Below are 24203 nucleotides of genomic sequence, written 5' to 3'. Positions count from 1 at the left end.
CTCCCTTTGTATGTACGGAGCGGTGAGCAGTGATGTTGTACGATTACTCCTCTATACGCTATAGACAGTATATAGCGTCCTCCCCTTGTATGTACGGAGCTGTGAGTAGTGACGTTATACGATTACTCCTCTATACGCTATAGACAGTATATAGTGTCCTCCCCTTGTATGTACAGAGCGGTGAGTAGTGACGTTATACGATTACTCCTCTATACGGTATATAGTGTCCTCCCCTTGTATGTACAGAGCGGTGAGTAGTGACGTTATACGATTACTCCTCTATACGTTATATACTGTATATAGTGTCCTCTCCTTGTATGTGCGGAGCGGTGAGCACTGACGTTATACGATTACTCCTCTGTACGTTATATACTGTATATAGCGTCCTCCCCTTGTATGTACGGATCGGTGAGTAGTGACTTTATACGATTACTCCTCTATACGTTATATATAGTATATAGTGTCCTCCCCTTGTATGTACGGAGCTGTGAGTAGTGACGTTATACGATTACTCCTCTATACGCTATAGACAGTATATAGCGTCCTCCCCTTGTATGTACCGAGCTGTGAGTAGTGACGTTATACGATTACTCCTCTATACGCTATAGACAGTATATAGCGTCCTCCCTTTGTATGTACGGAGCGGTGAGCAGTGACGTTATACGATTACTCCTCTATACGTTATATACTGTATATAGCGTCCTCCCCTTGTATGTACGGAGTGGTGAGCAGTGATGTTGTACGATTACTCCTCTATACGTTATATACAGTATATAGCGTCCTCCCCTTGTATGTACCGAGCTGTGAGTAGTGACGTTATACGATTACTCCTCTATACGCTATAGACAGTATATAGCGTCCTCCCCTTGTATGTACCGAGCTGTGAGTAGTGACGTTATACGATTACTCCTCTATACGTTATATACAGTATATAGCGTCCTCCCCTTGTATGTACGGAGCGGTGAGTAGTGACGTTATACGATGACTCCTCTGTACTTTATATACTGTATATAGTGTCCTCCCCTTGTATGTACATAGCGGTGAGCAGTGATGTTATTCGATTACTCCTCTATACTTTATATACAGTATATAGCGTCCTCCCCTTGTATGTACGGAGCGGTGAGTAGTGACGTTATACGATTACTCCTCTATACGTTATATACGGTATATAGTGTCCTCCCCTTGTATGTACGGAGCGGTGAGCAGTGACTTTATATAGCGTATAGGGGAGAAATCGTATAAAGTCACTGCTCACCGCTCCGTACATACAAGGGGAGGACACTATATACCGTATATAACGTATAGAGGAGTAATCGTATAACGTCACTACTCACCGCTCCGTACATACAAGGGGAGGACACTATATACCGTATATAACGTATAGAGGAGTAATCGTATAACATCACTGCTCACCGCTCCGTACATACAAGGGGAGGACATTATATACCGTATATAGCGTATAGGGGAGAAATCGTATAATGTCCTCCCCTTGTATGTACGGAGCGGTGAGCAGTGATGTTATACGATTTCTCCCCTATACGTTATATACGGTATATAGCGTCCTCCCCTTGTATGTACAGAGCGGTTAGCATTGATGATATACGATTACTCCTCTATACGGTATATAGCGTCCTCCCCTTGTATGTACGGAGCGGTGAGCAGTGACGTTATACGATTACTCCTCTATACGGTATATACAGTATATAGTGTCCTCCCCTTGTATGTACGGAGCTGTGAGCACTGACGTTATACGATTACTCCTCTGTACGTTATATACGGTATATAGCGTCCTCCCCTTGTATGTACGGAGCGGTGAGTAGTGATGTTATACGATTACTCCTCTATACGGTATATAGCGTCCTCCCCTAGTATGTACGGAGCGGTGAGCACTGACGTTATGCGATTACTCCTCTATGTTAAATACATTATATAGTGTCCTCCCCTTGTATGTACGGAGCGGTGAGTAGTGACGTTATACCATTACTCGTCTGTACATTATATATAGTATATAGTTACATAGTTTATAAGGCCAAAAAAAGACAAGCGTCCATCCAGTTCATCCTATTTCTTGTGCACTGCAGCTATTCCGCAGCGTTGATCCAGGGGAAGGCAACAAAAACCTCATGCGGTATAGGCCAATTTACATCATTGAGGAAAAATTCACTTCCCGACACCAATCTGGCAGTCAGATTAAATCCCTGGATTAATTAACTAAGCATAAGATGTAATTTTATTGTTCTCCAGAAAGGCGTCCAGGCCTCTCTTGAACTCATTAAGTGAGTTGGACATCACCACTTCCTCTCCCAGAGAGTTCCAGAGTCTCACAGCTCTGACCGTAAAGAATCCCCTTCTATGCTGGTGCAGGAACCTCCTTTCCTCCAGACGCATAGTGTGCCCCCTCGTCTTTGTCACCATCCTTGGTATAAACAGGTCATGGGAGAGATCTCTGTACTGCCCCCTGATGTATTTATACATGTTTATGAGGTCTCCCCTAAGCCTTCTCTTTTCCAACGTACATAGGCCTAATTTTGACAACCTCCCCTTGTATGTACGGAGCTGTGAGCAGTGACATTATACGATTACTCCTCTGTTCGCTATATACAGTATACAGTGTCCTCCCCTTGTATGTACGGAGCGGTGAGCAGTGACGTTACACGATTACTCCTCTATACGGTATATAGTGTCCTCCCCTTGTATGTACGGAGCGGTTAGCACTGAAGTTATACTATTACTCCTCTATACGGTGTATAGTGTCCTCCCCTTGTATGTGCGGAGCGGTGAGCACTGACGTTATACAATTACTCCTCTATACGCTATATACAGTATATAGTGTCCTTCCCTTGTATGTAAGAGGCGGTGAGTACTAACGTTATACGATTACTCCTCTATACGTTATATACGGTGTATAGCGTCCTCCCCTTGTATGTACGGAGCTGTGAGCAGTGACTTTATGCAATTATTCGTCTGTACGTTATATACGATATATAGTGTCCTCCCCTTGTATGTACGGAGCTGTGAGCACTGACGTTATGCGATTACTCCTCTATACGTTATATACCGTATACAGTGTCCTCCCCTTGTATGTACAAAGGGGTGAGCACTGACGTTATACGATTACTCCTCTATACGTTATATACGGTATATAGTGTCCTCCCCTTGTATGTACAAAGGGGTGAGCACTGACGTTATACGATTACTCCTCTATACGTTATATACGGCATATAGCGTCCTCCCCTTGTATGTACGGATCGGTGAGTAGTGACTTTATACGATTACTCCTCTATACGCTATAGACAGTATATAGTGTCCTCCCCTTGTATGTACGAATCGGTGAGTAGTGACATTATGCGATTACTCCTCTATACGTTATATACGGTATATAGCGTCCTCCCCTTGTATGTATGGAGCTGTGAGCAGTGACGTTTTACGATTACTCCTCTATATACGGTATATAGCGTCCTCCCCTTGTATGTACGGAGCTGTGAGTAGTGACATTATACGATTACTCCCCTTTACGCTATATACAGTATATAGTGTCCTTCCCTTGTATGTAAGAGGCGGTGAGTACTAACGTTATACGATTACTCCTCTATACGTTATATACGGTGTATAGCGTCCTCCCCTTGTATGTATGGAGCGGTGAGCACTGACTTTATACGATTACTCCTCTATACATTATATACGGTATATAGTGTCCTCCCCTTGTATGTACGGAGCGGTGAGCAGTGACGTTATACGATGACTCCTCTATACATTATATACGGTATATAGTGTCCTCCCCTTGTATGTACGGAGCTGTGAGCACTGACGTTATGCGATTACTCCTCTATACGCTATAGACAGTATATAGTGTCCTCCCCTTGTATGTACGAATCGGTGAGTAGTGACATTATGCGATTACTCCTCTATACGTTATATATAGTATATAGCGTCCTCCCCTTGTATGTACGGAGCTGTGAGTAGTGACGTTATACGATTACTCCTCTGTACGTTATATACAGTATATAGTGTCCTCCCCTTGTATGTACAGAGCGGTTAGCACTGATGTTATACGATTACTCCTCTATACTGTATATAGCATCCTCCCCTTGTATGTACGGAGCGGTGAGCATTGACGTACGATTACTCCTCTATACGGTATATAGCGTCCTCCCCTTGTATGTACGGAGCGGTGAGCAGTGACTTTATACGATTTCTCCCCTGTACGCTATATACGATATATAATGTCCTCCCCTTGTATGTACGGAGCGGTTAGCACTGATGTTATACGATTACTCCTCTATACGGTATATAGTGTCCTCCCCTTGTATGTACGGAGCTGTGAGCACTGACGTTATGCGATTACTCCTCTATACGTTATATACCGTATACAGTGTCCTCCCCTTGTATGTACAAAGGGGTGAGCACTGACGTTATACGATTACTCCTCTATACGTTATATACGGTATATAGTGTCCTCCCCTTGTATGTACAAAGGGGTGAGCACTGACGTTATACGATTACTCCTCTATACGTTATATACGGTATATAGCGTCCTCCCCTTGTATGTACGGATCGGTGAGTAGTGACTTTATACGATTACTCCTCTATACGCTATAGACAGTATATAGTGTCCTCCCCTTGTATGTACGAATCGGTGAGTAGTGACATTATGCGATTACTCCTCTATACGTTATATACGGTATATATAGGGTCCTCCCCTTGTATGTACGGAGCGGTGAGTAGTGATGTTATACGATTACTCCTCTATACGGTATATACAGTATATAGTGTCCTCCCCTTGTATGTACGGAGCTGTGAGCAGTGACGTTATACGATTACTCCTCTATACGGTATATACAGTATATAGTGTCCTCCCCTTGTATGTACGGAGCTGTGAGCACTGACGTTATACGATTACTCCTCTGTACGTTATATACGGTATATAGCGTCCTCCCCTTGTATGTGCGGAGCGGTGAGCACTGACGTTATGCGATTACTCGTCTGTACATTATATATAGTATATAGTTACATAGTTTATAAGGCCGAAAAAAGACAAGCGTCCATCCAGTTCATCCTATTTCTTGTGCACTGCAGCTATTCCGCAGCGTTGATCCAGGGGAAGGCAACAAAAACCTCATGCGGTATGGGCCAATTTACATCATTGAGGAAAAATTCACTTCCCGACACCAATCTGGCAGTCAGATTAAATCCCTGGATTAATTAACTAAGCATAAGATGTAATTTTATTGTTCTCAAGAAAGGCGTCCAGGCCTCTCTTGAACTCATTAAGTGAGTTGGACATCACCACTTCCTCTCCCAGAGAGTTCCAGAGTCTCACAGCTCTGACCGTAAAGAATCCCCTTCTATGCTGGTGCAGGAACCTCCTTTCCTCCAGACGCATAGTGTGCCCCCTCGTCTTTGTCACCATCCTTGGTATAAACAGGTCATGGGAGAGATCTCTGTACTGCCCCCTGATGTATTTATACATGTTTATGAGGTCTCCCCTAAGCCTTCTCTTTTCCAACGTACATAGGCCTAATTTTGACAACCTCCCCTTGTATGTACGGAGCTGTGAGCAGTGACGTTATACGATTACTCCTCTGTACGCTATATACAGTATATATTGTCCTTCCCTTGTATGTAAGAGGCGGTGAGTACTAATGTTATACTATTACTCCTCTATACGTTATATACGGTGTATAGCGTCCTCCCCTTGTATGTACGGAGCTGTGAGCACTGACTTTATGCAATTATTCGTCTGTACGTTATATACGGTATATAGTGTCCTCCCCTTGTATGTACGGAGCTCTGAGCACTGACGTTATGCGATTACTCCTCTATGCGTTATATACCGTATACAGTGTCCTCCCCTTGTATGTACAAAGGGGTGAGCACTGACGTTATACGATTACTCCTCTATACGTTATATACGGTATATAGTGTCCTCCCCTTGTATGTACAAAGGGGTGAGCACTGACGTTATACGATTACTCCTCTATACTTTATATACGGTATATAGCGTCCTCCCCTTGTATGTACGGATCTGTGAGTAGTGACTTTATACGATTACTCCTCTATACGTTATATATAGTATATAGCGTCCTCCCCTTGTATGTACGGAGCTGTGAGTAGTGACTTTATACGATTACTCCTCTATACGCTATAGACAGTATATAGTGTCCTCCCCTTGTATGTACGAATCGGTGAGTAGTGACATTATGCGATTACTCCTCTATACGTTATATATAGTATATAGCGTCCTCCCTTTGTATGTACGGAGCTGTGAGCAGTGACGTTATACGATTACTCCTCTATATACGGTATATAGCGTCCTCCCCTTGTATGTACGGAGCTGTGAGTAGTGACGTTATACGATTACTCCCTTATACGCTATATACAGTATATAGTGTCCTTCCCTTGTATGTAAGAGGCGGTGAGCACTGACGTTATACGATTACTCCTCTATACGTTATATACGGTTTATAGTGTCCTCCCCTTGTATGTACGGAGCGGTAAGCACTGACGTTATACGATGACTCCTCTATACGTTATATACGGTATATAGCGTCCTCCCCTTGTATGTACGGATCGGTGAGTAGTGACGCTTTACGATTACTCCTCTATATACGGTATATAGTGTCCTCCCCTTGTATGTACGGAGATGTGAGTAGTGACGTTATACGATTACTCCTCTACTGTATATAGTGTCCTCCCCTTGTATGTACAGAGCGGTTAGCACTGATGTTATACGATTACTCCTCTATACTGTATATAGCATCCTCCTCTTGTATGTACGGAGCGGTGAGCAGTGACGTTATACGATTACTCCTCTATACGTTATATACCGTATACAGTGTCCTCCCCTTGTATGTATGGAGCGGTGAGCACTGACTTTATGCGATTACTCCTCTATAAGTTATATACCGTATACAGTGTCCTCCCCTTGTATGTATGGAGCGGTGAGCACTGACGTTATGCGATTACTCCTCTATACGTTATATACGGTATATAGTGTCCTCCCCTTGTATGTGCGGAGCGGTGAGCACTGACGTTATACGATTACTCCTCTATACGTTATATACGGTATATAATGTCCTCCCCTTGTATGTACGGAGCGGTGAGCAGTGACGTTATACGATTACTCCTCTATACGGTATATAGTGTCCTCCCCTTGTATGTACGGAGCGGTTAGCACTGAAGTTATACTATTACTCCTCTATACGGTGTGTAGTGTCCTCCCCTTGTACGTACGGAGCTTTGAGTACTGACGTCATACGATTACTCCTCTATATGCTATATAATGTATATAGTGTCCTCCCCTTGTATGTACGGAGCGGTGAGCACTGACGTTATACAATTACTCCTCTATACGCTATATACAGTATATAGTGTCCTTCCCTTGTATGTAAGAGGCGGTGAGTACTAACGTTATACGATTACTCCTCTATACGTTATATACGGTGTATAGCGTCCTCCCCTTGTATGTATGGAGCGGTGAGCACTGACTTTATACGATTACTCCTCTATACGTTATATACGGTATATAGTGTCCTCCCCTTGTATGTATGGAGCTGTGAGCACTGACTTTATACGATTACTCCTCTATACGTTATATACGGTATATAGTGTCCTCCCCTTGTATGTATGGAGCGGTGAGCACTGACTTTATACGATTACTCCTCTATACATTATATACGGTATATAGTGTCCTCCCCTTGTATGTACGGAGCGGTGAGCACTGACGTTATACGATGACTCCTCTATACATTATATACGGTATATAGTGTCCTCCCCTTGTATGTACGGAGCTGTGAGCACTGACGTTATGCGATTACTCCTCTATACGTTATATACCGTATACAGTGTCCTCCCCTTGTATGTATGGAGCGGTGAGCACTGACGTTATGCGATTACTCCTCTATACGTTATATACCGTATACAGTGTCCTCCCCTTGTATGTGCGGAGCGGTGAACACTGACGTTATACGATGACTCCTCTATACGTTATATATAGTATATAGCGTCCTCCCCTTGTATGTACGGAGCTGTGAGTAGTGACGTTATACGATTACTCCTCTGTACGTTATATACAGTATATAGTGTCCTCCCCTTGTATGTACAGAGCGGTTAGCACTGATGTTATACGATTACTCCTCTATACTGTATATAGCATCCTCCCCTTGTATGTACGGAGCGGTGAGCAGTGACGTTATACGATTACTCCTCTATACGCTATATACGGTATATAGCGTCCTCCCCTTGTATGTATGGAGCGGTGAGTACTGACGTTATACGGTTACTCCTCTATACGTTATATACGGTATATAGTGTCCTCCCCTTGTATGTACAGAGCGGTGAGTAGTGACGTTATACGATTACTCCTCTATACGTTATATACGGTATATAGTGTCCTCCCCTTGTATGTACGGAATGGTGAGCACTGACGTTATACCATTACTCCTCTATACGTTATATACAGTATATAGTGTCCTCCCCTTGTATGTACGGAACGCTTAGCAGTGACGTTATGCGATTACTCCTCTGTACGTTATATACAGTATATAGTGTCCTCCCCTTGTATGTACGGAGCGGTGAACAGTGATGTTATTCAATTACTCCTCTATACGTTATAAACAGTATATAGTGTCCTCCCCTTGTATGTACGGAGCGGTGAACAGTGATGTTATTCGATTACTCCTCTATACGTTATAAACAGTATATAGTGTCCTCCCCTTGTATGTACGGAGCGATGAGCAGTGACGTTATACGATTACTCCTCTATACTTTATATACAGTATATGCTGTCCTCCCCCTTGTATGTACGGAGCGGTGAGTAGTGACGTTATACGATTACTCCTCTATATGCTATATACAGTATATAGTGTCCTCCCCTTGTATGTATTGAGCTGTGAGCAGTGACGTTATACTATTACTCCTCTATACGCTATATACAGTATATAGTGTCCTCCCCTTGTATGTGCGGAGCGGTGAGCACTGACGTTATACGATTACTCCTCTATACGGTATTTAGCGTCCTCCCCTTGTATGTACGGAGCGGTGAGCACTGACGTTATGCGATTACTCCTCTGTACGGTATATAGAGTCCTCCCCTTGTATGTACGGAGCGGTGAGCAGTGACGTTATACGATGACTCCTCTATACGTTATATATAGTATATAGCGTCCTCCCCTTGTATGTACTGAGCGGTGAGTAGTGACGTTGTACGATTACTCCTCTATACGTTATATACAGTATATAGTGTCCTCCCCTTGTATGTACGGAGCGGTGAGCAGTGATGTTATACGATTACTCCTCTATACGCTATATACGGTATATAGCGTCCTCCCCTTGTATGTACAGAGCGGTTAGCACTGATGTTATACGATTACTCCTCTATACGGTATATAGCGTCCTCCCGTTGTATGTACTGAGCGGTGAGCACTGACGTTATGCGATTACTCCTCTATGTTATATACATTATGTAGTGTCCTTCCCTTGTATGTACAGAGCGGTGAGTAGTCACGTTATACGATTACTCCTCTATACGGTATATAGTGTCCTCCCCTTGTATGTGCGGAGCGGTGAGCAGTGACGTTATAAGATTACTCGTCTGTACATTATATATAGTATATAGTTACATAGTTTATAAGGCCGAAAAAAGACAAGCGTCCATCCAGTTCAGCCTATTAATTATGCACTGCAGCTATTCCGCAGCGTTGATCCAGGGGAAGGCAAAAAAAACCTCATGCGGTATAGGCCAATTTACATCATTGAGGAAAAATTCACTTCCCGACACCAATCTGGCAGTCAAGATTAAATCCCTGGATTAATTAACTAAGCATAAGATGTAATTTTATTGTTCTCCAGAAAGGCGTCCAGGCCTCTCTTGAACTCATTAGTGAGTTGGACATCACCACTTCCTCTCCCAGAGAGTTCCAGAGTCTCACGGCTCTGACCCCAAAGAATCCCCTTCTATGCTGGTGCAGGAACCTCCTTTCCTCCAGACGCATAGTGTGCCCCCTCGTCTTTGTCACCATCCTTGGAATAAACAGGTCATGGGAGAGATCTCTCTACTGCCCCCTGATGTATTTATACATGTTTATGAGGTCTCCCCTAAGCCTTCTCTTTTCCAACGTAAATAGGCCTAATTTTGACAACCTCCCCTTGTATGTACGGAGCTGTGAGTAGTGACGTTATACGATTACTCCTCTGTACGCTATATACAGTATATAGTGTCCTCCCCTTGTATGTACGGAGCTGTGAGTAGTGACGTTATACGATTACTCCCCTATACGCTATATACGGTATATAGTGTCCTCCCCTTGTATGTACAAAGGGGTGAGCACTGACGTTATACGATTACTCCTCTATACTTTATATACTGTTTATAGCGTCCTCCCCTTGTATGTACATAGCGGTGAGCACTGATGTTATACGATTACTCCTCTATACGTTATATACGGTATATAGCGTCCTCCCCTTGTATGTACGGATCGGTGAGTAGTGACTTTATACGATTACTCCTCTATACGTTATGTATAGTATATAGTGTCCTCCCCTTGTATGTACGGAGCTGTGAGTAGTGGCGTTATACGATTGCTCCTCTAGACGCTATAGACAGTATATAGTGTGCTCCCCTTGTATGTACGAATCGGTGAGTAGTGACATTATGCGATTACTCCTCTATACGTTATATATAGTATATAGTGTCCTCCCCTTGTATGTACGGAACTGTGAGTAGTGACGTTATACGATTACTCCTCTATACTGTATATAGCATCCTCCCCTTGTATGTACGGAGCGGTGAGCAGTGACGTTATACGATTACTCCTCTATACGTTATATACGGTATATAGTGTCCTCCCCTTGTATGTACGGAGTGGTGAGTAGTGACGTTATACGATTACTCCTCTATACTGTATATACGGTATATAGTGTCCTCCCCTTGTATGTACGGAGCTTTGAGTATTGACGTCATACGATTACTCCTCTATATGCTATATATTGTATATATTGTCCTCCCCTTGCATGTACGGAGCGGTGAGCACTGACGTTATACGATTACTTCTCTATACGCTATATACGGTATATAGCGTCCTCCCCTTGTATGTACGGAGCGGTGAGTAGTGACGTTATACGGTTACTCCTCTATACGTTATATACAGTATATAGTGTCATCCCCTTGTATGTACGGAGTTGTGAGCAGTGATGTTATGCGATTATTCGTCTGTACGTTATATACGGTATATAGTGTCCTCCCCTTGTATGTACGGAGCTGTGAGCACTGACGTTATGCGATTACTCCGCTATACGTTATATACAGTATATAGCGTCCTCCCATTGTATGTACGGAGTGGTGAGTAGTGATGTTATTCGATTACTCCTCTATACGTTATATACGGTATATAGTGTCCTCCCCTTGTATGTACGGAGCGGTGAGTAGTGATGTTATTCGATTACTCCTCTATACGTTATATACGGTATATAGTGTCCTCCCCTTGTATGTACGGAGCTGTGAGCACTGACGTTATACGATTACTCCTCTGTACGTTATATACGGTATATAGTGTCCTCCCCTTGTATGTACGGAGCGGTGAGCAGTGACGTTATACGATTACTCCTCTGTACGTTATATACGGTGTATAGCGTCCTCCCCTTGTATGTATGGAGCGGTGAGCACTGACGTTATACGATTACTCCTCTATACGTTATATATGGTTTATAGCGTCCTCCCCTTGTATGTACGGAGCTGTGAGCACTGACGTTATGCGATTACTCCTCTATACTTTATATACAGAATATAGCGTCCTCCCCTTGTATGTACGGAGTGGTGAGCAGTGATGTTATTCGATTACTCCTCTATATGTTATATACAGTATATAGTGTCCTCCCCTTGTATGTACGGAGCTGTGAGCACTGACGTTATACGATTACTACTCTGTACGTTATATACGGTATATAGTGTCCTCCCCTTGTATGTACGGAGCGGTGAGTAGTGACGTTATACGATTACTCCTCTATGCGCTATATACAGTATATAGTGTCCTCCACTTGTATGTATTGAGCTGTGAGCAGTGACGTTATACGATTACTCCTCTATACGCTATATACAGTATATAGTGTCCTCCCCTTGTATGTACGGAGCTGTGAGTAGTGACGTTATACGATTACTCCTCTATACGTTATATACGGTTTATAGTGTCCTCCCCTTGTATGTACGGAGCTGTGAGTAGTGACGTTATACGATTACTCCTCTATACGCTATATACAGTATATAGTGTCCTCCCCTTGTATGTACGGAGCTGTGAGCACTGACGTTATACGATTACTCTTCTATACGCTATATACAGTATATAGTGTCCTCCCCTTGTATGTACGGAGCTGTGAGTAGTGACGTTACACGATTACTCCTCTATACGTGATATACGGTTTATAGTGTCCTCCCCTTGTATGTACGGAGCTGTGAGCACTGACTTTATACGATTACTCCTCTATACGCTATATACGGTATATAGTGTCCTCCCCTTGTATGTGCGGAGCGGTGAGCACTGACGTTATACGATTACTCCTCTATATGTTATATACAGTATATAGTGTCCTCCCCTTGTATGTACAGAGCGGTGAGTACTGCCATCATAAGAATACTCCCCTATACGGTATATCGTTTCCTCCCCTTGTATGTACGGAGCGGTGAGCAGTGACGTTATACGATTAATCCTCTATACGTTATATGCAGTATATAGTGTCCTCCCTTTGTATGTACGGAGCGGTGAGTACTGATGTTATACGATTACTACTCTGTACGTTATATACGGTATATAGTGTCCTCCCCTTGTATGTACGGAGCGGTGAGTAGTGACGTTATACGATTACTCCTCTATGCGCTATATACAGTATATAGTGTCCTCCCCTTGTATGTATTGAGCTGTGAGCAGTGACGTTATCCTATTACTCCTCTATACGCTATAGACAGTATATAGTGTCCTCCCCTTGTATGTACGAATCGGTGAGTAGTGACATTATGCGATTACTCCTCTATACGTTATATATAGTATATAGCGTCCTCCCCTTGTATGTACGGAGCTGTGAGTAGTGACGTTATACGATTACTCCTATATACGGTATATAGTGTCCTCCCCTTGTATGTATTGAGCTGTGAGCAGTGACGTTATACTATTACTCCTCTATACGCTATATACAGTATATAGTATCCTCCCCTTGTATGTACGGAGCTGTGAGTAGTGACGTTATACGATTACTCCTCTAAACGATATATACGGTTTATAGTGTCCTCCCATTGTATGTGTGGAGCGGTGAGCACTGACGTTATACGATTACTCCTCTATACGTGATATACGGTTTATAGTGTCCTCCCCTTGTATGTACGGAGCTGTGAGCACTGACTTTATACGATTACTCCTCTATACGCTATATACGGTATATAGTGTCCTCCCCTTGTATGTACGGAGCTGTGAGCACTGACGTTATACGATTACTCCTCTGTACGTTATATACGGTATATAGTGTCCTCCCCTTGTATGTACGGAGCTGTGAGCAGTGACGTTATACGATTACTCCTCTATACTTTATATACAGTATATGGTGTCCTCCCCTTGTATGTACGGAGCGGTGAGCAGTGATGTTATACGATTACTACTCTGTACGTTATATACGGTATATAGTGTCCTCTCCTTGTATGTACGAAGCGGTGAGCACTGACGTTATATGATTACTCCTTTATACGCTATAGACAGTATATAGTGTCCTCCCCTTGTATGTACGAATCGGTGAGTAGTGACATTATGCGATTACTCCTCTATACGTTATATATAGTATATAGCGTCCTCCCCTTGTATGTACGGAGCTGTGAGTAGTGACGTTATACGATTACTCCTATATACGGTAAATAGTGTCCTCCCCTTGTATGTACGGAGCTGTGAGCACTTGCGTTATGCGATTACTCCTCTATACGTTATATACAGTATATAGCGTTCTCCCCTTGTATGTACGGAGCTGTGAGCACTGACGTTATACGATTACTCCTCTGTACGTTATATACGGTATATAGTGTCCTCCCCTTGTATGTACGGAGCGGTGAGCAGTGACGTTATACGATTACTCCTCTATACTTTATATACAGTATATGGTGTCCTCCCCTTATATGTACGGAGCGGTGAGCAGTGACGTTATACGATTACTCCTCTATACGTTATATACAATATATAGTGTCCTCCCCTTGTATGTATGGAGCGGTGAGTAGTGACGTTATATACGGTATATAGTGTCCTCTCCTTGTATTTACGGAGTGGTGAGCAGTGATGTTATTCGATTACTCCTCTAAACGTTATATACAGTATATAGTGTCCTCCCCTTGTATGTACGTAGCAGTGACGTTATACGATTACTCCTCTGTACGTTATATACGGTGTATAGCGTCCTCCCCTTGTATGTACGGAGTGGTGAGCAGTGATGTTATTCGATTACTCCTCTATATGTTATATACAGTATATAGTGTCCTCCCCTTGTATGTACGGAGCTGTGAGCACTGACGTTATACGATTACTACTCTGTACGTTATATACGGTATATAGTGTCCTCCCCTTGTATGTACGGAGCGGTGAGTAGTGACGTTATACGATTACTCCTCTATGCGCTATATGCAGTATATAGTGTCCTCCCCTTGTATGTATTGAGCTGTGAGCAGTGACGTTATACGATTACTCCTCTATACGCTATATACAGTATATAGTGTCCTCCCCTTGTATGTACGGAGCTGTGAGTAGTGACGTTATACGATTACTCCTCTATACGTTATATACGGTTTATAGTGTCCTCCCCTTGTGTGTACGGAGCTGTGAGTAGTGACGTTATACGATTACTCCTCTATACGTTATATACGGCTTATAGTGTCCTCCCCTTGTATGTGCGGAGCGGTGAGCAGTGATGTTATATTATTACTCCTCTATACGTGATATACGGTTTATAGTGTCCTCCCCTTGTATGTGCGGAGCGGTGAGCACTGACGTTATACGATTACTCCTCTATATGTTATATACAGTATATAGTGTCCTCCCCTTGTACGTACAGAGCGGTGAGTACTGATGTTATACAATTACTCCTCTTTACTGTATATAGTGTCCTCCCCTTGTATGTACAGAGCGGTGAGTACTACCATCATAAGAATACTCCCCTATACGGTATATAGTTTCCTCCCCTTGTATGTACGGAGCGGTGAGCAGTGATGTTATTCGATTACTCCTCTATACGTTATATACAGTATATAGCGTGCTCCCCTTGTATGTACGGAGTGGTGAGCAGTGATGTTGTTCGATTACTCCTCTATATGTTATATACAGTATATAGTGTCCTCCCCTTGTATGTACGGAGCTGTGAGCACTGACGTTATACGATTACTCCTCTGTACGTTATATACGGTGTATAGTGTCGTTCCCTTGTATGTACGGAGCTGTGAGCAGTGATGTTATTCGATTACTCCTCTATACGTTATATACAGTATATAGCGTGCTCCCCTTGTATGTACGGAGTGGTGAGCAGTGATGTTGTTCGATTACTCCTCTATATGTTATATACAGTATATAGTGTCCTCCCCTTGTATGTACGGAGCTGTGAGCACTGACGTTATACGATTACTCCTCTGTACGTTATATACGGTATATAGTGTCCTCCCCTTGTATGTACGGAGCGGTGAGTAGTGATGTTATACGATTACTACTCTGTACGTTATATACGGTATATAGTGTCCTCCCCTTGTATGTACGGAGCGGTGAGTAGTGACGTTATACGATTACTCCTCTATGCGCTATATACAGTATATAGTGTCCTCCCCTTGTATGTATTGAGCTGTGAGCAGTGACGTTATACTATTACTCCTCTATACGCTATATACAGTATATAGTGTCCTCCCCTTGTATGTACGGAGCTGTGAGTAGTGACGTTATACGATTACTCCTCTATGCGCTATATACAGTATATAGTGTCCTCCCCTTGTATGTATTGAGCTGTGAGCAGTGACTTTATACTATTACTCCTCTATACGCTATATACAGTATATAGTGTCCTCCCCTTGTATGTGCGGAGCGGTGAGCACTGACGCTATACGATTACTCCTCTATACGCTATATACAGTATATAGTGTCCTCCCCTTGTATGTGCGGAGCGTTGAGCACTGACGTTATACGATTACTCCTCTATATGTTATATACAGTATATAGTGTCCTCCCCTTGTATGTTCCGAGCGGTGAGTACTGATGTTATACAATTACTCCTCTTTACGGTATATAGTTTCCTCCCCTTTTATGTACAGAGCGGTGAGTACTGCCATCATAAGAATAGTCCTCTATACGTTATATAGTTTCCTCCCCTTGTATGTACGGAGCGGTGAGCAGTGACGTTATACGATTACTCCTCTATACGTTATATACAGTATATAGTGTCCTCCCTTTGTATGTACGGAGCGGTGAGTACTGATGTTATACGATTACTACTCTGTACGTTATATTCGGTATATAGTGTCCTCCCCTTGTATGTACGGAGCGGTGAGTAGTGACGTTATACGATTACTCCTCTATGCGCTATATACAGTATATAGTGTCCTCCCCTTGTATGTATTGAGCTGTGAGCAGTGACGTTATACTATTACTCCTCTATACGCTATATACAGTATATAGTGTCCTCCCCTTGTATGTACGGAGCTGTGAGTAGTGACGTTATACGATTACTCCTCTAAACGTTATATACGGTTTATAGTGTCCTCCCATTGTATGTGCGGAGCTGTGAGCACTGACTTTATACGATTACTCCTCTATACGCTATATACGTTATATAGTGTCCTCCCCTTGTATGTGCGGAGCGGTGAGCACTGAACTTATACGATTACTCCTCTATATGTTATATACAGTATATAGTGTCCTCCCCTTGTATGTACGGAGCGGTGAGTACTGATGTTATACAATTACTCCTCTATACGGTATATAGTGTCCTCCCCTTGTATGTACAGAGCGGTGAGTACTGCCATCATAAGAATACTCCTCTCTACGGTATATAGCGTCCTCCCCTTGTATGTACGGAGCGGTGAGCAGTGACGTTATACGATTACTCCTCTATATGCGGTATATAATGTCCTCCCCTTGTATTTACGGAGCGGTGAGTATTGACGTTATACGATTACTCCTCTGTACGTTATATACGGTATATAGTGTCCTCCCCTTGTATGTACGGAGCCTTGAGTACTGACTTTATACGATTACTCCTCTGTACATTATATACGGTGTATAGCGTCCTCCCCTTGTATGTATGGAGCGTTGAGCTCTGACGTTAAACGATTACTCCTCTTTACGTTATTTATGGTTTATAGTGTACTCCCCTTGTATGTATGGAGCTGTGAGTAGTGACGTTATACGATTACTCTTCTATACGTTATAAACGGTATATAGTGTCCTCTCCTTGTATTTACGGATGGGTGAGCACTAACGTTATACGATTACTCCTCTATACGTTATATACAGTATATAGTGTCCTCCCCTTGTATGTACGGAGCGGTGAGCAGTGACGTTATACGATTACTCCTCTGTACGTTATATACGGTGTATAGTGTCCTCCCCTTGTATGTACGGAGCGTTGAGCACTGACTTTGTACGATTACTCCTCTATACGCTATAGACAGTATATAGTGTCCTCCCCTTGTATGTACGGAGCTGTGAGTAGTGATGTTATACGATTACTCTTCTATACGTTATAAACGGTATATAGTGTCCTCTCCTTGTATTTACGGATGGGTGAGCACTAACGTTATACGATTACTCCTCTATACGTTATTTACGGTATATAGTGTCCTCCCCTTGTATGTACAGAGCGGTGAGCAGTGACGTTATACGATTACTCCTCTATACTGTATATAGCATCCTCCCCTTGTATGTACAAAGGGGTGAGCACTGACGTTATACCATTACTCCTCTATACGTTATATACAGTATATAGCGTCCTCCCCTTGTATGTACGGAGCGTTGAGCACTGACTTTATACGATTACTCCTCTATACGGTATATAGGGTCCTCCCATTGTATGTACGGAGTGGTGAGTAATGACGTTGTGCGATTAGTCCTCTATACGTTATATACGGTATATAGTGTCCTCCCCTTTTCTGTACGGAGCGGTGAGTACTGACGTTATATGATTACTCCTCTATACGGTATATAGGGTTCTCCCATTGTATGTACGGAGTGGTGAGTAATGACGTTGTGCGATTAGTCCTCTATACGTTATATACGGTATATAGCGTCCTCCCCTTGTATGTACGGAGCTGTGAGCAGCGACGTTATACGATTACTCCTCTATACGGTTTATAGTGTCCTCCCCTTGTATGTACGGAGCGGTGAGTACTGACGTTATACGATTACTCCTCTGTACGTTATATACGGTATATAGCGTCCTCCCCTTGTATGTACGGAGCGGTGAGTAGTGACGTTATACGATTACTCCTCTATTCGTTATATATGGTATATAGTGTCCTCCCCTTGTATGTACGGAGCGGTGAGCAGTGATGTTATACGATTACTCCTCTATACGGTATATACTGTATATAGTGTCCTCCCCTTGTATGTACTGAGCAGTGAGCACTGACTTTATACGATTACTCCTCTGTACTTTATATACGGTATATAGTGTCCTCCCCTTGTATGTTCGGAGCGGTGAGCAGTGATGTTATACGATTGCTCCTCTACATTATTTACGGTATATAGCGTCCTCCCCTTGTATGTACGGAGCGGTGAGCAGTGACTTTATACGATTACTCCTCTATACGTTATATACGGTATATAGCGTCCTCCCCTTGTATGTACGGAGCTGTGAGCAGTGATGTTATACGATTACTCCTCTATACGGTATATAGTGTCCTCCCCTTGTATGTACGGAGCGGTGAGCAGTGACTTTATACGATTACTCCTCTATACGTTATATACGGTATATAGCGTCCTCCCCTTGTATGTATGGAGCGGTGAGCACTGACGTTATACGATTACTCCTCTATACGTTATATATAGTATATAGTGTCCTCCCCTTGTATGTACGGAGCGGTGAGTACTGACGTTATACGATGACTCCTCTCTACGTTATATACGGTGTATAGCGTTCTTCCCTTGTATGTATTGAGCTGTGAGCAGTGATGTTATACGATTACTCCTCTATATGTTATATACGGTGTATAGCGTCCTCCCCTTGTATGTACGGAGCGGTGAGTAGTGATGTTATACGATTACTCCTCTCTACGCTATATACAGTATATAGTGTCCTCCCCTTGTATGTACGGATCGGTGAGCAGTGATGTTATACGATTACTCCTCTATACGGTATATACTGTATATAGTGTCCTCCCCTTGTATGTACGGATCGGTGAGCAGTGATGTTATACGATTACGCCTCTATACCTTATTTTCCTTACACTATAATGAATACATTGTCCGGATTCTTTCCCGGGCGCCGGTCGTTTCTCGGGGCTTTTTTCCTCTGTTCTCCGTCCTGATACTTTTTGTCTCACGCGCTTCCTTCTTCTCCCCCGCAGGTCATCCAGTATCAGACAGTCCGATATGACGTCCTCCCGCTTTCTCCTTCCTCCAGGAACCGCCTCAGTAAGTATTGATCCTTATCTGCACCATCCGAGCTGCGCTCTGCTGAGGACGGCCTGGTGGGGACTTCGCTGCACTACAAACCCCAGCATGTACTACACATTTAGTACATACTGGGTGCTGAAGTGCCTTTGTTTGAGTTGCTCTCCTTTGTGTTTCAGACCAGGTGAAGAAGAAGGTCCTGGTTTTGGACTTAGACGAGACCTTAATACACTCTCATCATGATGGGGTATTGCGACCGACTGTCCGTCCAGGGACTCCCCCTGATTTTATTCTAAAGGTGAGTGTTATGCTGCCCCCCGTGTGGAAGCTCGGCCCTCGCCGGTCCGTTCGGTCCTCACCCGTCCGTTCAGTCCTCACCGGTTTCCTTCTCTTCACAGGTCGTTATAGATAAACATCCAGTGAGGTTCTTTGTACATAAGCGGCCACACGTGGACTTCTTCCTGGAAGTGGTGAGTAGAGTCTGAAGACCCCATTGTGGTGGTTTCTGCCCCTCTGCCAGTAGTAATGGTGACTTCTCTGCAGGTGAGTCAGTGGTACGAGCTTGTGGTGTTCACAGCCAGTATGGAGATCTACGGGTCAGCAGTGGCCGATAAACTGGATAATAACCGGGGCGTCCTGAGGAGGCGCTTCTACAGACAGGTGAGCCACAAGCTGACCAACTCGGCCTCTCTCGCGCCGCGCGCGCGTCTCGGCCTCTCTCGCGCCGCGCGCGCGTCCCGGCCTCTCTCGCGCCGCGCGCGCGTCCCGGCCTCTCTCGCGCCGCGCGCGCGTCCCGGCCTCTCTCGCGCCGCGCGCGCGTCCCGGCCTCTCTCGCGCCGCGCGCGCGTCCCGGCCTCTCTCGCGCCGCGCGCGCGTCCCGGCCTCTCTCGCGCCGCGCGCGCGTCCCGGCCTCTCTCGCGCCGCGCGCGCGTCCCGGCCTCTCTCGCGCCGCGCGCGCGTCCCGGCCTCTCTCGCGCCGCGCGCGCGTCCCGGCCTCTCTCGCGCCGCGCGTCCCGGCCTCTCTCGCGCCGCGCGCGCGTCCCGGCCTCTCTCGCGCCGCGCGCGCGTCCCGGCCTCTCTCGCGCCGCGCGCGCGTCCCGGCCTCTCTCGCGCCGCGCGCGCGTCCCGGCCTCTCTCGCGCCGCGCGCGCGTCCCGGCCTCTCTCGCGCCGCGCGCGCGTCCCGGCCTCTCTCGCGCCGCGCGCGCGTCCCGGCCTCTCTCGCGCCGCGCGCGCGTCCCGGCCTCTCTCGCGCCGCGCGCGCGTCCCGGCCTCTCTCGCGCCGCGCGCGCGTCCCGGCCTCTCTCGCGCCGCGCGCGCGTCCCGGCCTCTCTCGCGCCGCGCGCGCGTCCCGGCCTCTCTCGCGCCGCGCGCGCGTCCCGGCCTCTCTCGCGCCGCGCGCGCGTCCCGGCCTCTCTCGCGCCGCGCGCGCGTCCCGGCCTCTCTCGCGCCGCGCGTCCCGGCCTCTCTCGCGCCGCGCGTCCCGGCCTCTCTCGCGCCGCGCGCCTCGGCCTCTCTCGCGCCGCGCGCCTCGGCCTCTCTCGCGCCGCGCGCCTCGGCCTCTCTCGCGCCGCGCGCCTCGGCCTCTCTCGCGCCGCGCGCCTCGGCCTCTCTCGCGCCGCGCGCCTCGGCCTCTCTCGCGCCGCGCGCCTCGGCCTCTCTCGCGCCGCGCGCCTCGGCCTCTCTCGCGCCGCGCGCCTCGGCCTCTCTCGCGCCGCGCGCCTCGGCCTCTCTCGCGCCGCGCGCCTCGGCCTCTCTCGCCGATCAGTAATGTGTCTCTCTCTCCTCAGCATTGCACGCTGGAGCTGGGCAGTTATATTAAAGACCTCTCTGTGGTGCACAGTGATCTTTCCAGTGTTGTTATTTTGGACAACTCTCCGGGAGCGTACCGCAGTCATCCAGGTACCTAGATCAGTATGTGTTCCCAAGTGTCTGCATCCTGTGATACGCTGCTGACTGCTGAGCTGGCGTCCGGTCGCCTCCCCTCGTGCGCCGGTGCCGACCGTTGAGCTGTTGTCCTGTCGCCTCCCCTCATGCGCCGATGCTGAGCTGTTGTCCTGTCACCTCCCCTCATGCGCTGCTGACCGCTGAGCTGTTGTCCTGTCGCCTCCCCTCATGCGCCGATGCTGAGCTGTTGTCCTGTCACCTCCCCTCGTGCGCTACCGACCGCTGAGCTGTTGTCCTGTCTCCTCCCCTTGTGCGCCGATGCTGAGCTGTTGTCCTGTCGCCTCCCCTCGTGCGCCGATGCAGAGCTGTTGTCCTGTCGCCTCCCCTCTTGCGCCGGTGCCGACCTCTGAGCTGGCGTCCTGTCGCCTCCCCTCGTGCCGTGCGCTGCCAACCTCTGAGCTGTTGTCCTGTCGCCTCCCCTCATGCGCCAATGCTGAGCTGTTGTCCTGTCTCCTCCCCTCATGCGGCGATGCTGAGCTGTTGTCCTGTCTCCTCCCCTCGTGCGCCGATGCTGAGCTGGCGTCCTGTCGCCTCCCCTCATGCGCCAATGCTGAGCTGTTGTCCTGTCTCCTCCCCTCATGCGGCGATGCTGAGCTGTTGTCCTGTCTCCTCCCCTTGTGCGCCGATGCTGAGCTGGCGTCCTGTCGCCTCCCCTCGTGCGCTGCCGACCGCTGAGCTTGCGTCCTGTCGCCTCCCCTCGTGCGCTGCCGACCGCTGAGCTTGCGTCCTGTCGCTTCCCCTCGTGTGCCGGTGCCGACCGCTGAGCTGGCGTCCTGTCGCCTCCCCTCGTGTGCCGGTGCTGAGCTGTTGTCCTGTCACCTCCCCTCGTGCGCTACCGACCGCTGAGCTGTTGTCCTGTCACCTCCCCTCGTGCGCTACTGACCGCTGAGCTGTTGTCCTGTCGCCTCCCCTCTTGCGCCGGTGCCGACCTCTGAGCTGGCGTCCGGTCGCCTCCCTTCGTGCGCCGGTGCCGACCGCTGAGCTGTTGTCCTGTCTCCTCCCCTTGTGCGCCGATGCTGAGCTGTTGTCCTGTCGCCTCCCCTCGTGCGCCGATGCTGAGCTGTTGTCCTGTCGCCTCCCCTCTTGCGCCGGTGCCGACCTCTGAGCTGGCGTCCTGTCGCCTCCCCTCGTGCGCTGCCAACCTCTGAGCTGTTGTCCTGTCGCCTCCCCTCATGCGCCAATGCTGAGCTGTTGTCCTGTCTCCTCCCCTCATGCGGCGATGCTGAGCTGTTGTCCTGTCTCCTCCCCTCGTGCGCCGATGCTGAGCTGGCGTCCTGTCGCCTCCCCTCGTGCGCTGCCAACCTCTGAGCTGTTGTCCTGTCGCCTCCCCTCATGCGCCAATGCTGAGCTGTTGTCCTGTCTCCTCCCCTCATGCGGCGATGCTGAGCTGTTGTCCTGTCTCCTCCCCTCGTGCGCCTATGCTGAGCTGGCGTCCTGTCGCCTCCCCTCGTGCGCTGCTGACCGCTGAGCTGGCGTCCTGTCGCCTCCCCTCGTGCGCTGCCGACCGCTGAGCTGGCGTCCTGTCGCCTCCCCTCGTGTGCCGGTGCCGACCGCTGAGCTGGCGTCCTGTCGCCTCCCCTCGTGTGCCGGTGCCGACCGCTGAGCTGGCGTCCTGTCGCCTCCCCTCATGTGCCGGTGCCGACCGCTGAGCTTGCGTCCTGTCGCCTCCCCTCGTGCGCTGCCGACCACTGAGCTTGCGTCCTGTCGCCTCCCCTCGTGTGCCGGTGCTGACCGCTGAGCTGGCGTCCTGTCGCCTCCCCTCATGTGCTGCCGACCACTGAGCCATTATTCTTCCATCTGTTGTAGATAATGCGATTCCAATCAAGTCGTGGTTCAGTGATCCCAGTGACACGGCTCTTCTGAATCTGCTTCCCATGCTGGACGCCTTAAGGTGAGTGCGGCGCAGCCCGGACTGTGACTCCTGGTGTGGTGGAGGGGGGGGGCCGTGACGCGTGGGGGAGGGGGGGGCGTGGCGTGGTGGGGGGGGGGGGCGTGACGCGTGGCACATGGGGGTGGGCTGTGACGTGCGGTGGGGGCTGTGACCTGTAACGTGTGGTGGGGGGAGGTCAGCCTGACGCCTCTTTTTTTTCCCGCCAGGTTCACAGCTGACGTCCGCTCGGTTCTAAGTCGCAATCTTCACCAGCACCGGCTGTGGTGACGACGAGCCCCCGTGACCCCCTCTGCTGATGGTCCTGTGCCCCCTCATCGCCTCCCCCTCTGCCTTACTCCCTCCGGCTGCAGACAGAGACTGTACACCCCAGTAATGAGGATGGGCCGTGCAGAGCTCCCTCCTCTCTACCTCTAGGACACGGATCGCGGGGGAAGAGTGATGCCACAGACTCTACGCCCCTCCACCCCTTTTTTTCAGGGGTGGTGCCTACATGGGGACACCCGGGGGGCTGGTTTTTAATTGTAGACTTTCTTGTATAAAGAGAATTATTTGAAACCTTCTGTGTGGTGGATTGTGAGCGCAAGTTCCCCCCGTGGGGTGTTTACCGGGGCAGGGGCCGCTACAGGGATGACTAGGTGAGTAAGTGCAACCATCGGAGGGTGCTCTCAGGCCAGTAATTTTTTGTGCGGCGACTATGGTCCGTTTTATCTGCTCTCTGGGGCTGTGCACCCTCTGTCGTGGTCTCCGAAGCCGCTGAAACATT

At 47.5% G+C, this 24203-nt stretch overlaps 1 protein-coding gene across 1 annotated transcript in view; it reads left to right on the top strand.

Moving 5' to 3' along the window:
* Positions 1 to 23995, top strand: part of CTDNEP1 (CTD nuclear envelope phosphatase 1) — a 29646-nt gene extending 5651 nt beyond the window's left edge. Inside the window, exons 2-8 of the mRNA XM_073651090.1 lie at positions 19559 to 19625; positions 19784 to 19902; positions 20003 to 20074; positions 20148 to 20264; positions 21393 to 21504; positions 23356 to 23440; positions 23647 to 23995. Coding sequence (XP_073507191.1) covers positions 19559 to 19625; positions 19784 to 19902; positions 20003 to 20074; positions 20148 to 20264; positions 21393 to 21504; positions 23356 to 23440; positions 23647 to 23707 — 633 coding nt within the window. The 3' untranslated portion in view covers positions 23708 to 23995. The remainder of the gene's footprint in view (positions 1 to 19558; positions 19626 to 19783; positions 19903 to 20002; positions 20075 to 20147; positions 20265 to 21392; positions 21505 to 23355; positions 23441 to 23646) is intronic.
* Positions 23996 to 24203: the final 208 nt, after the last annotated feature.

The sequence above is a fragment of the Phyllobates terribilis genome, unplaced genomic scaffold (assembly GCF_046119375.1).
Source record: "Phyllobates terribilis strain yellow unplaced genomic scaffold, ASM4611937v1 Scaffold_11__3_contigs__length_659146591, whole genome shotgun sequence".
Lineage (NCBI taxonomy): Eukaryota > Metazoa > Chordata > Amphibia > Anura > Dendrobatidae > Phyllobates > Phyllobates terribilis.
Note: the sequence above shows the minus strand (reverse complement) of the source record. Positions and strands in the feature narration are given on the sequence as shown.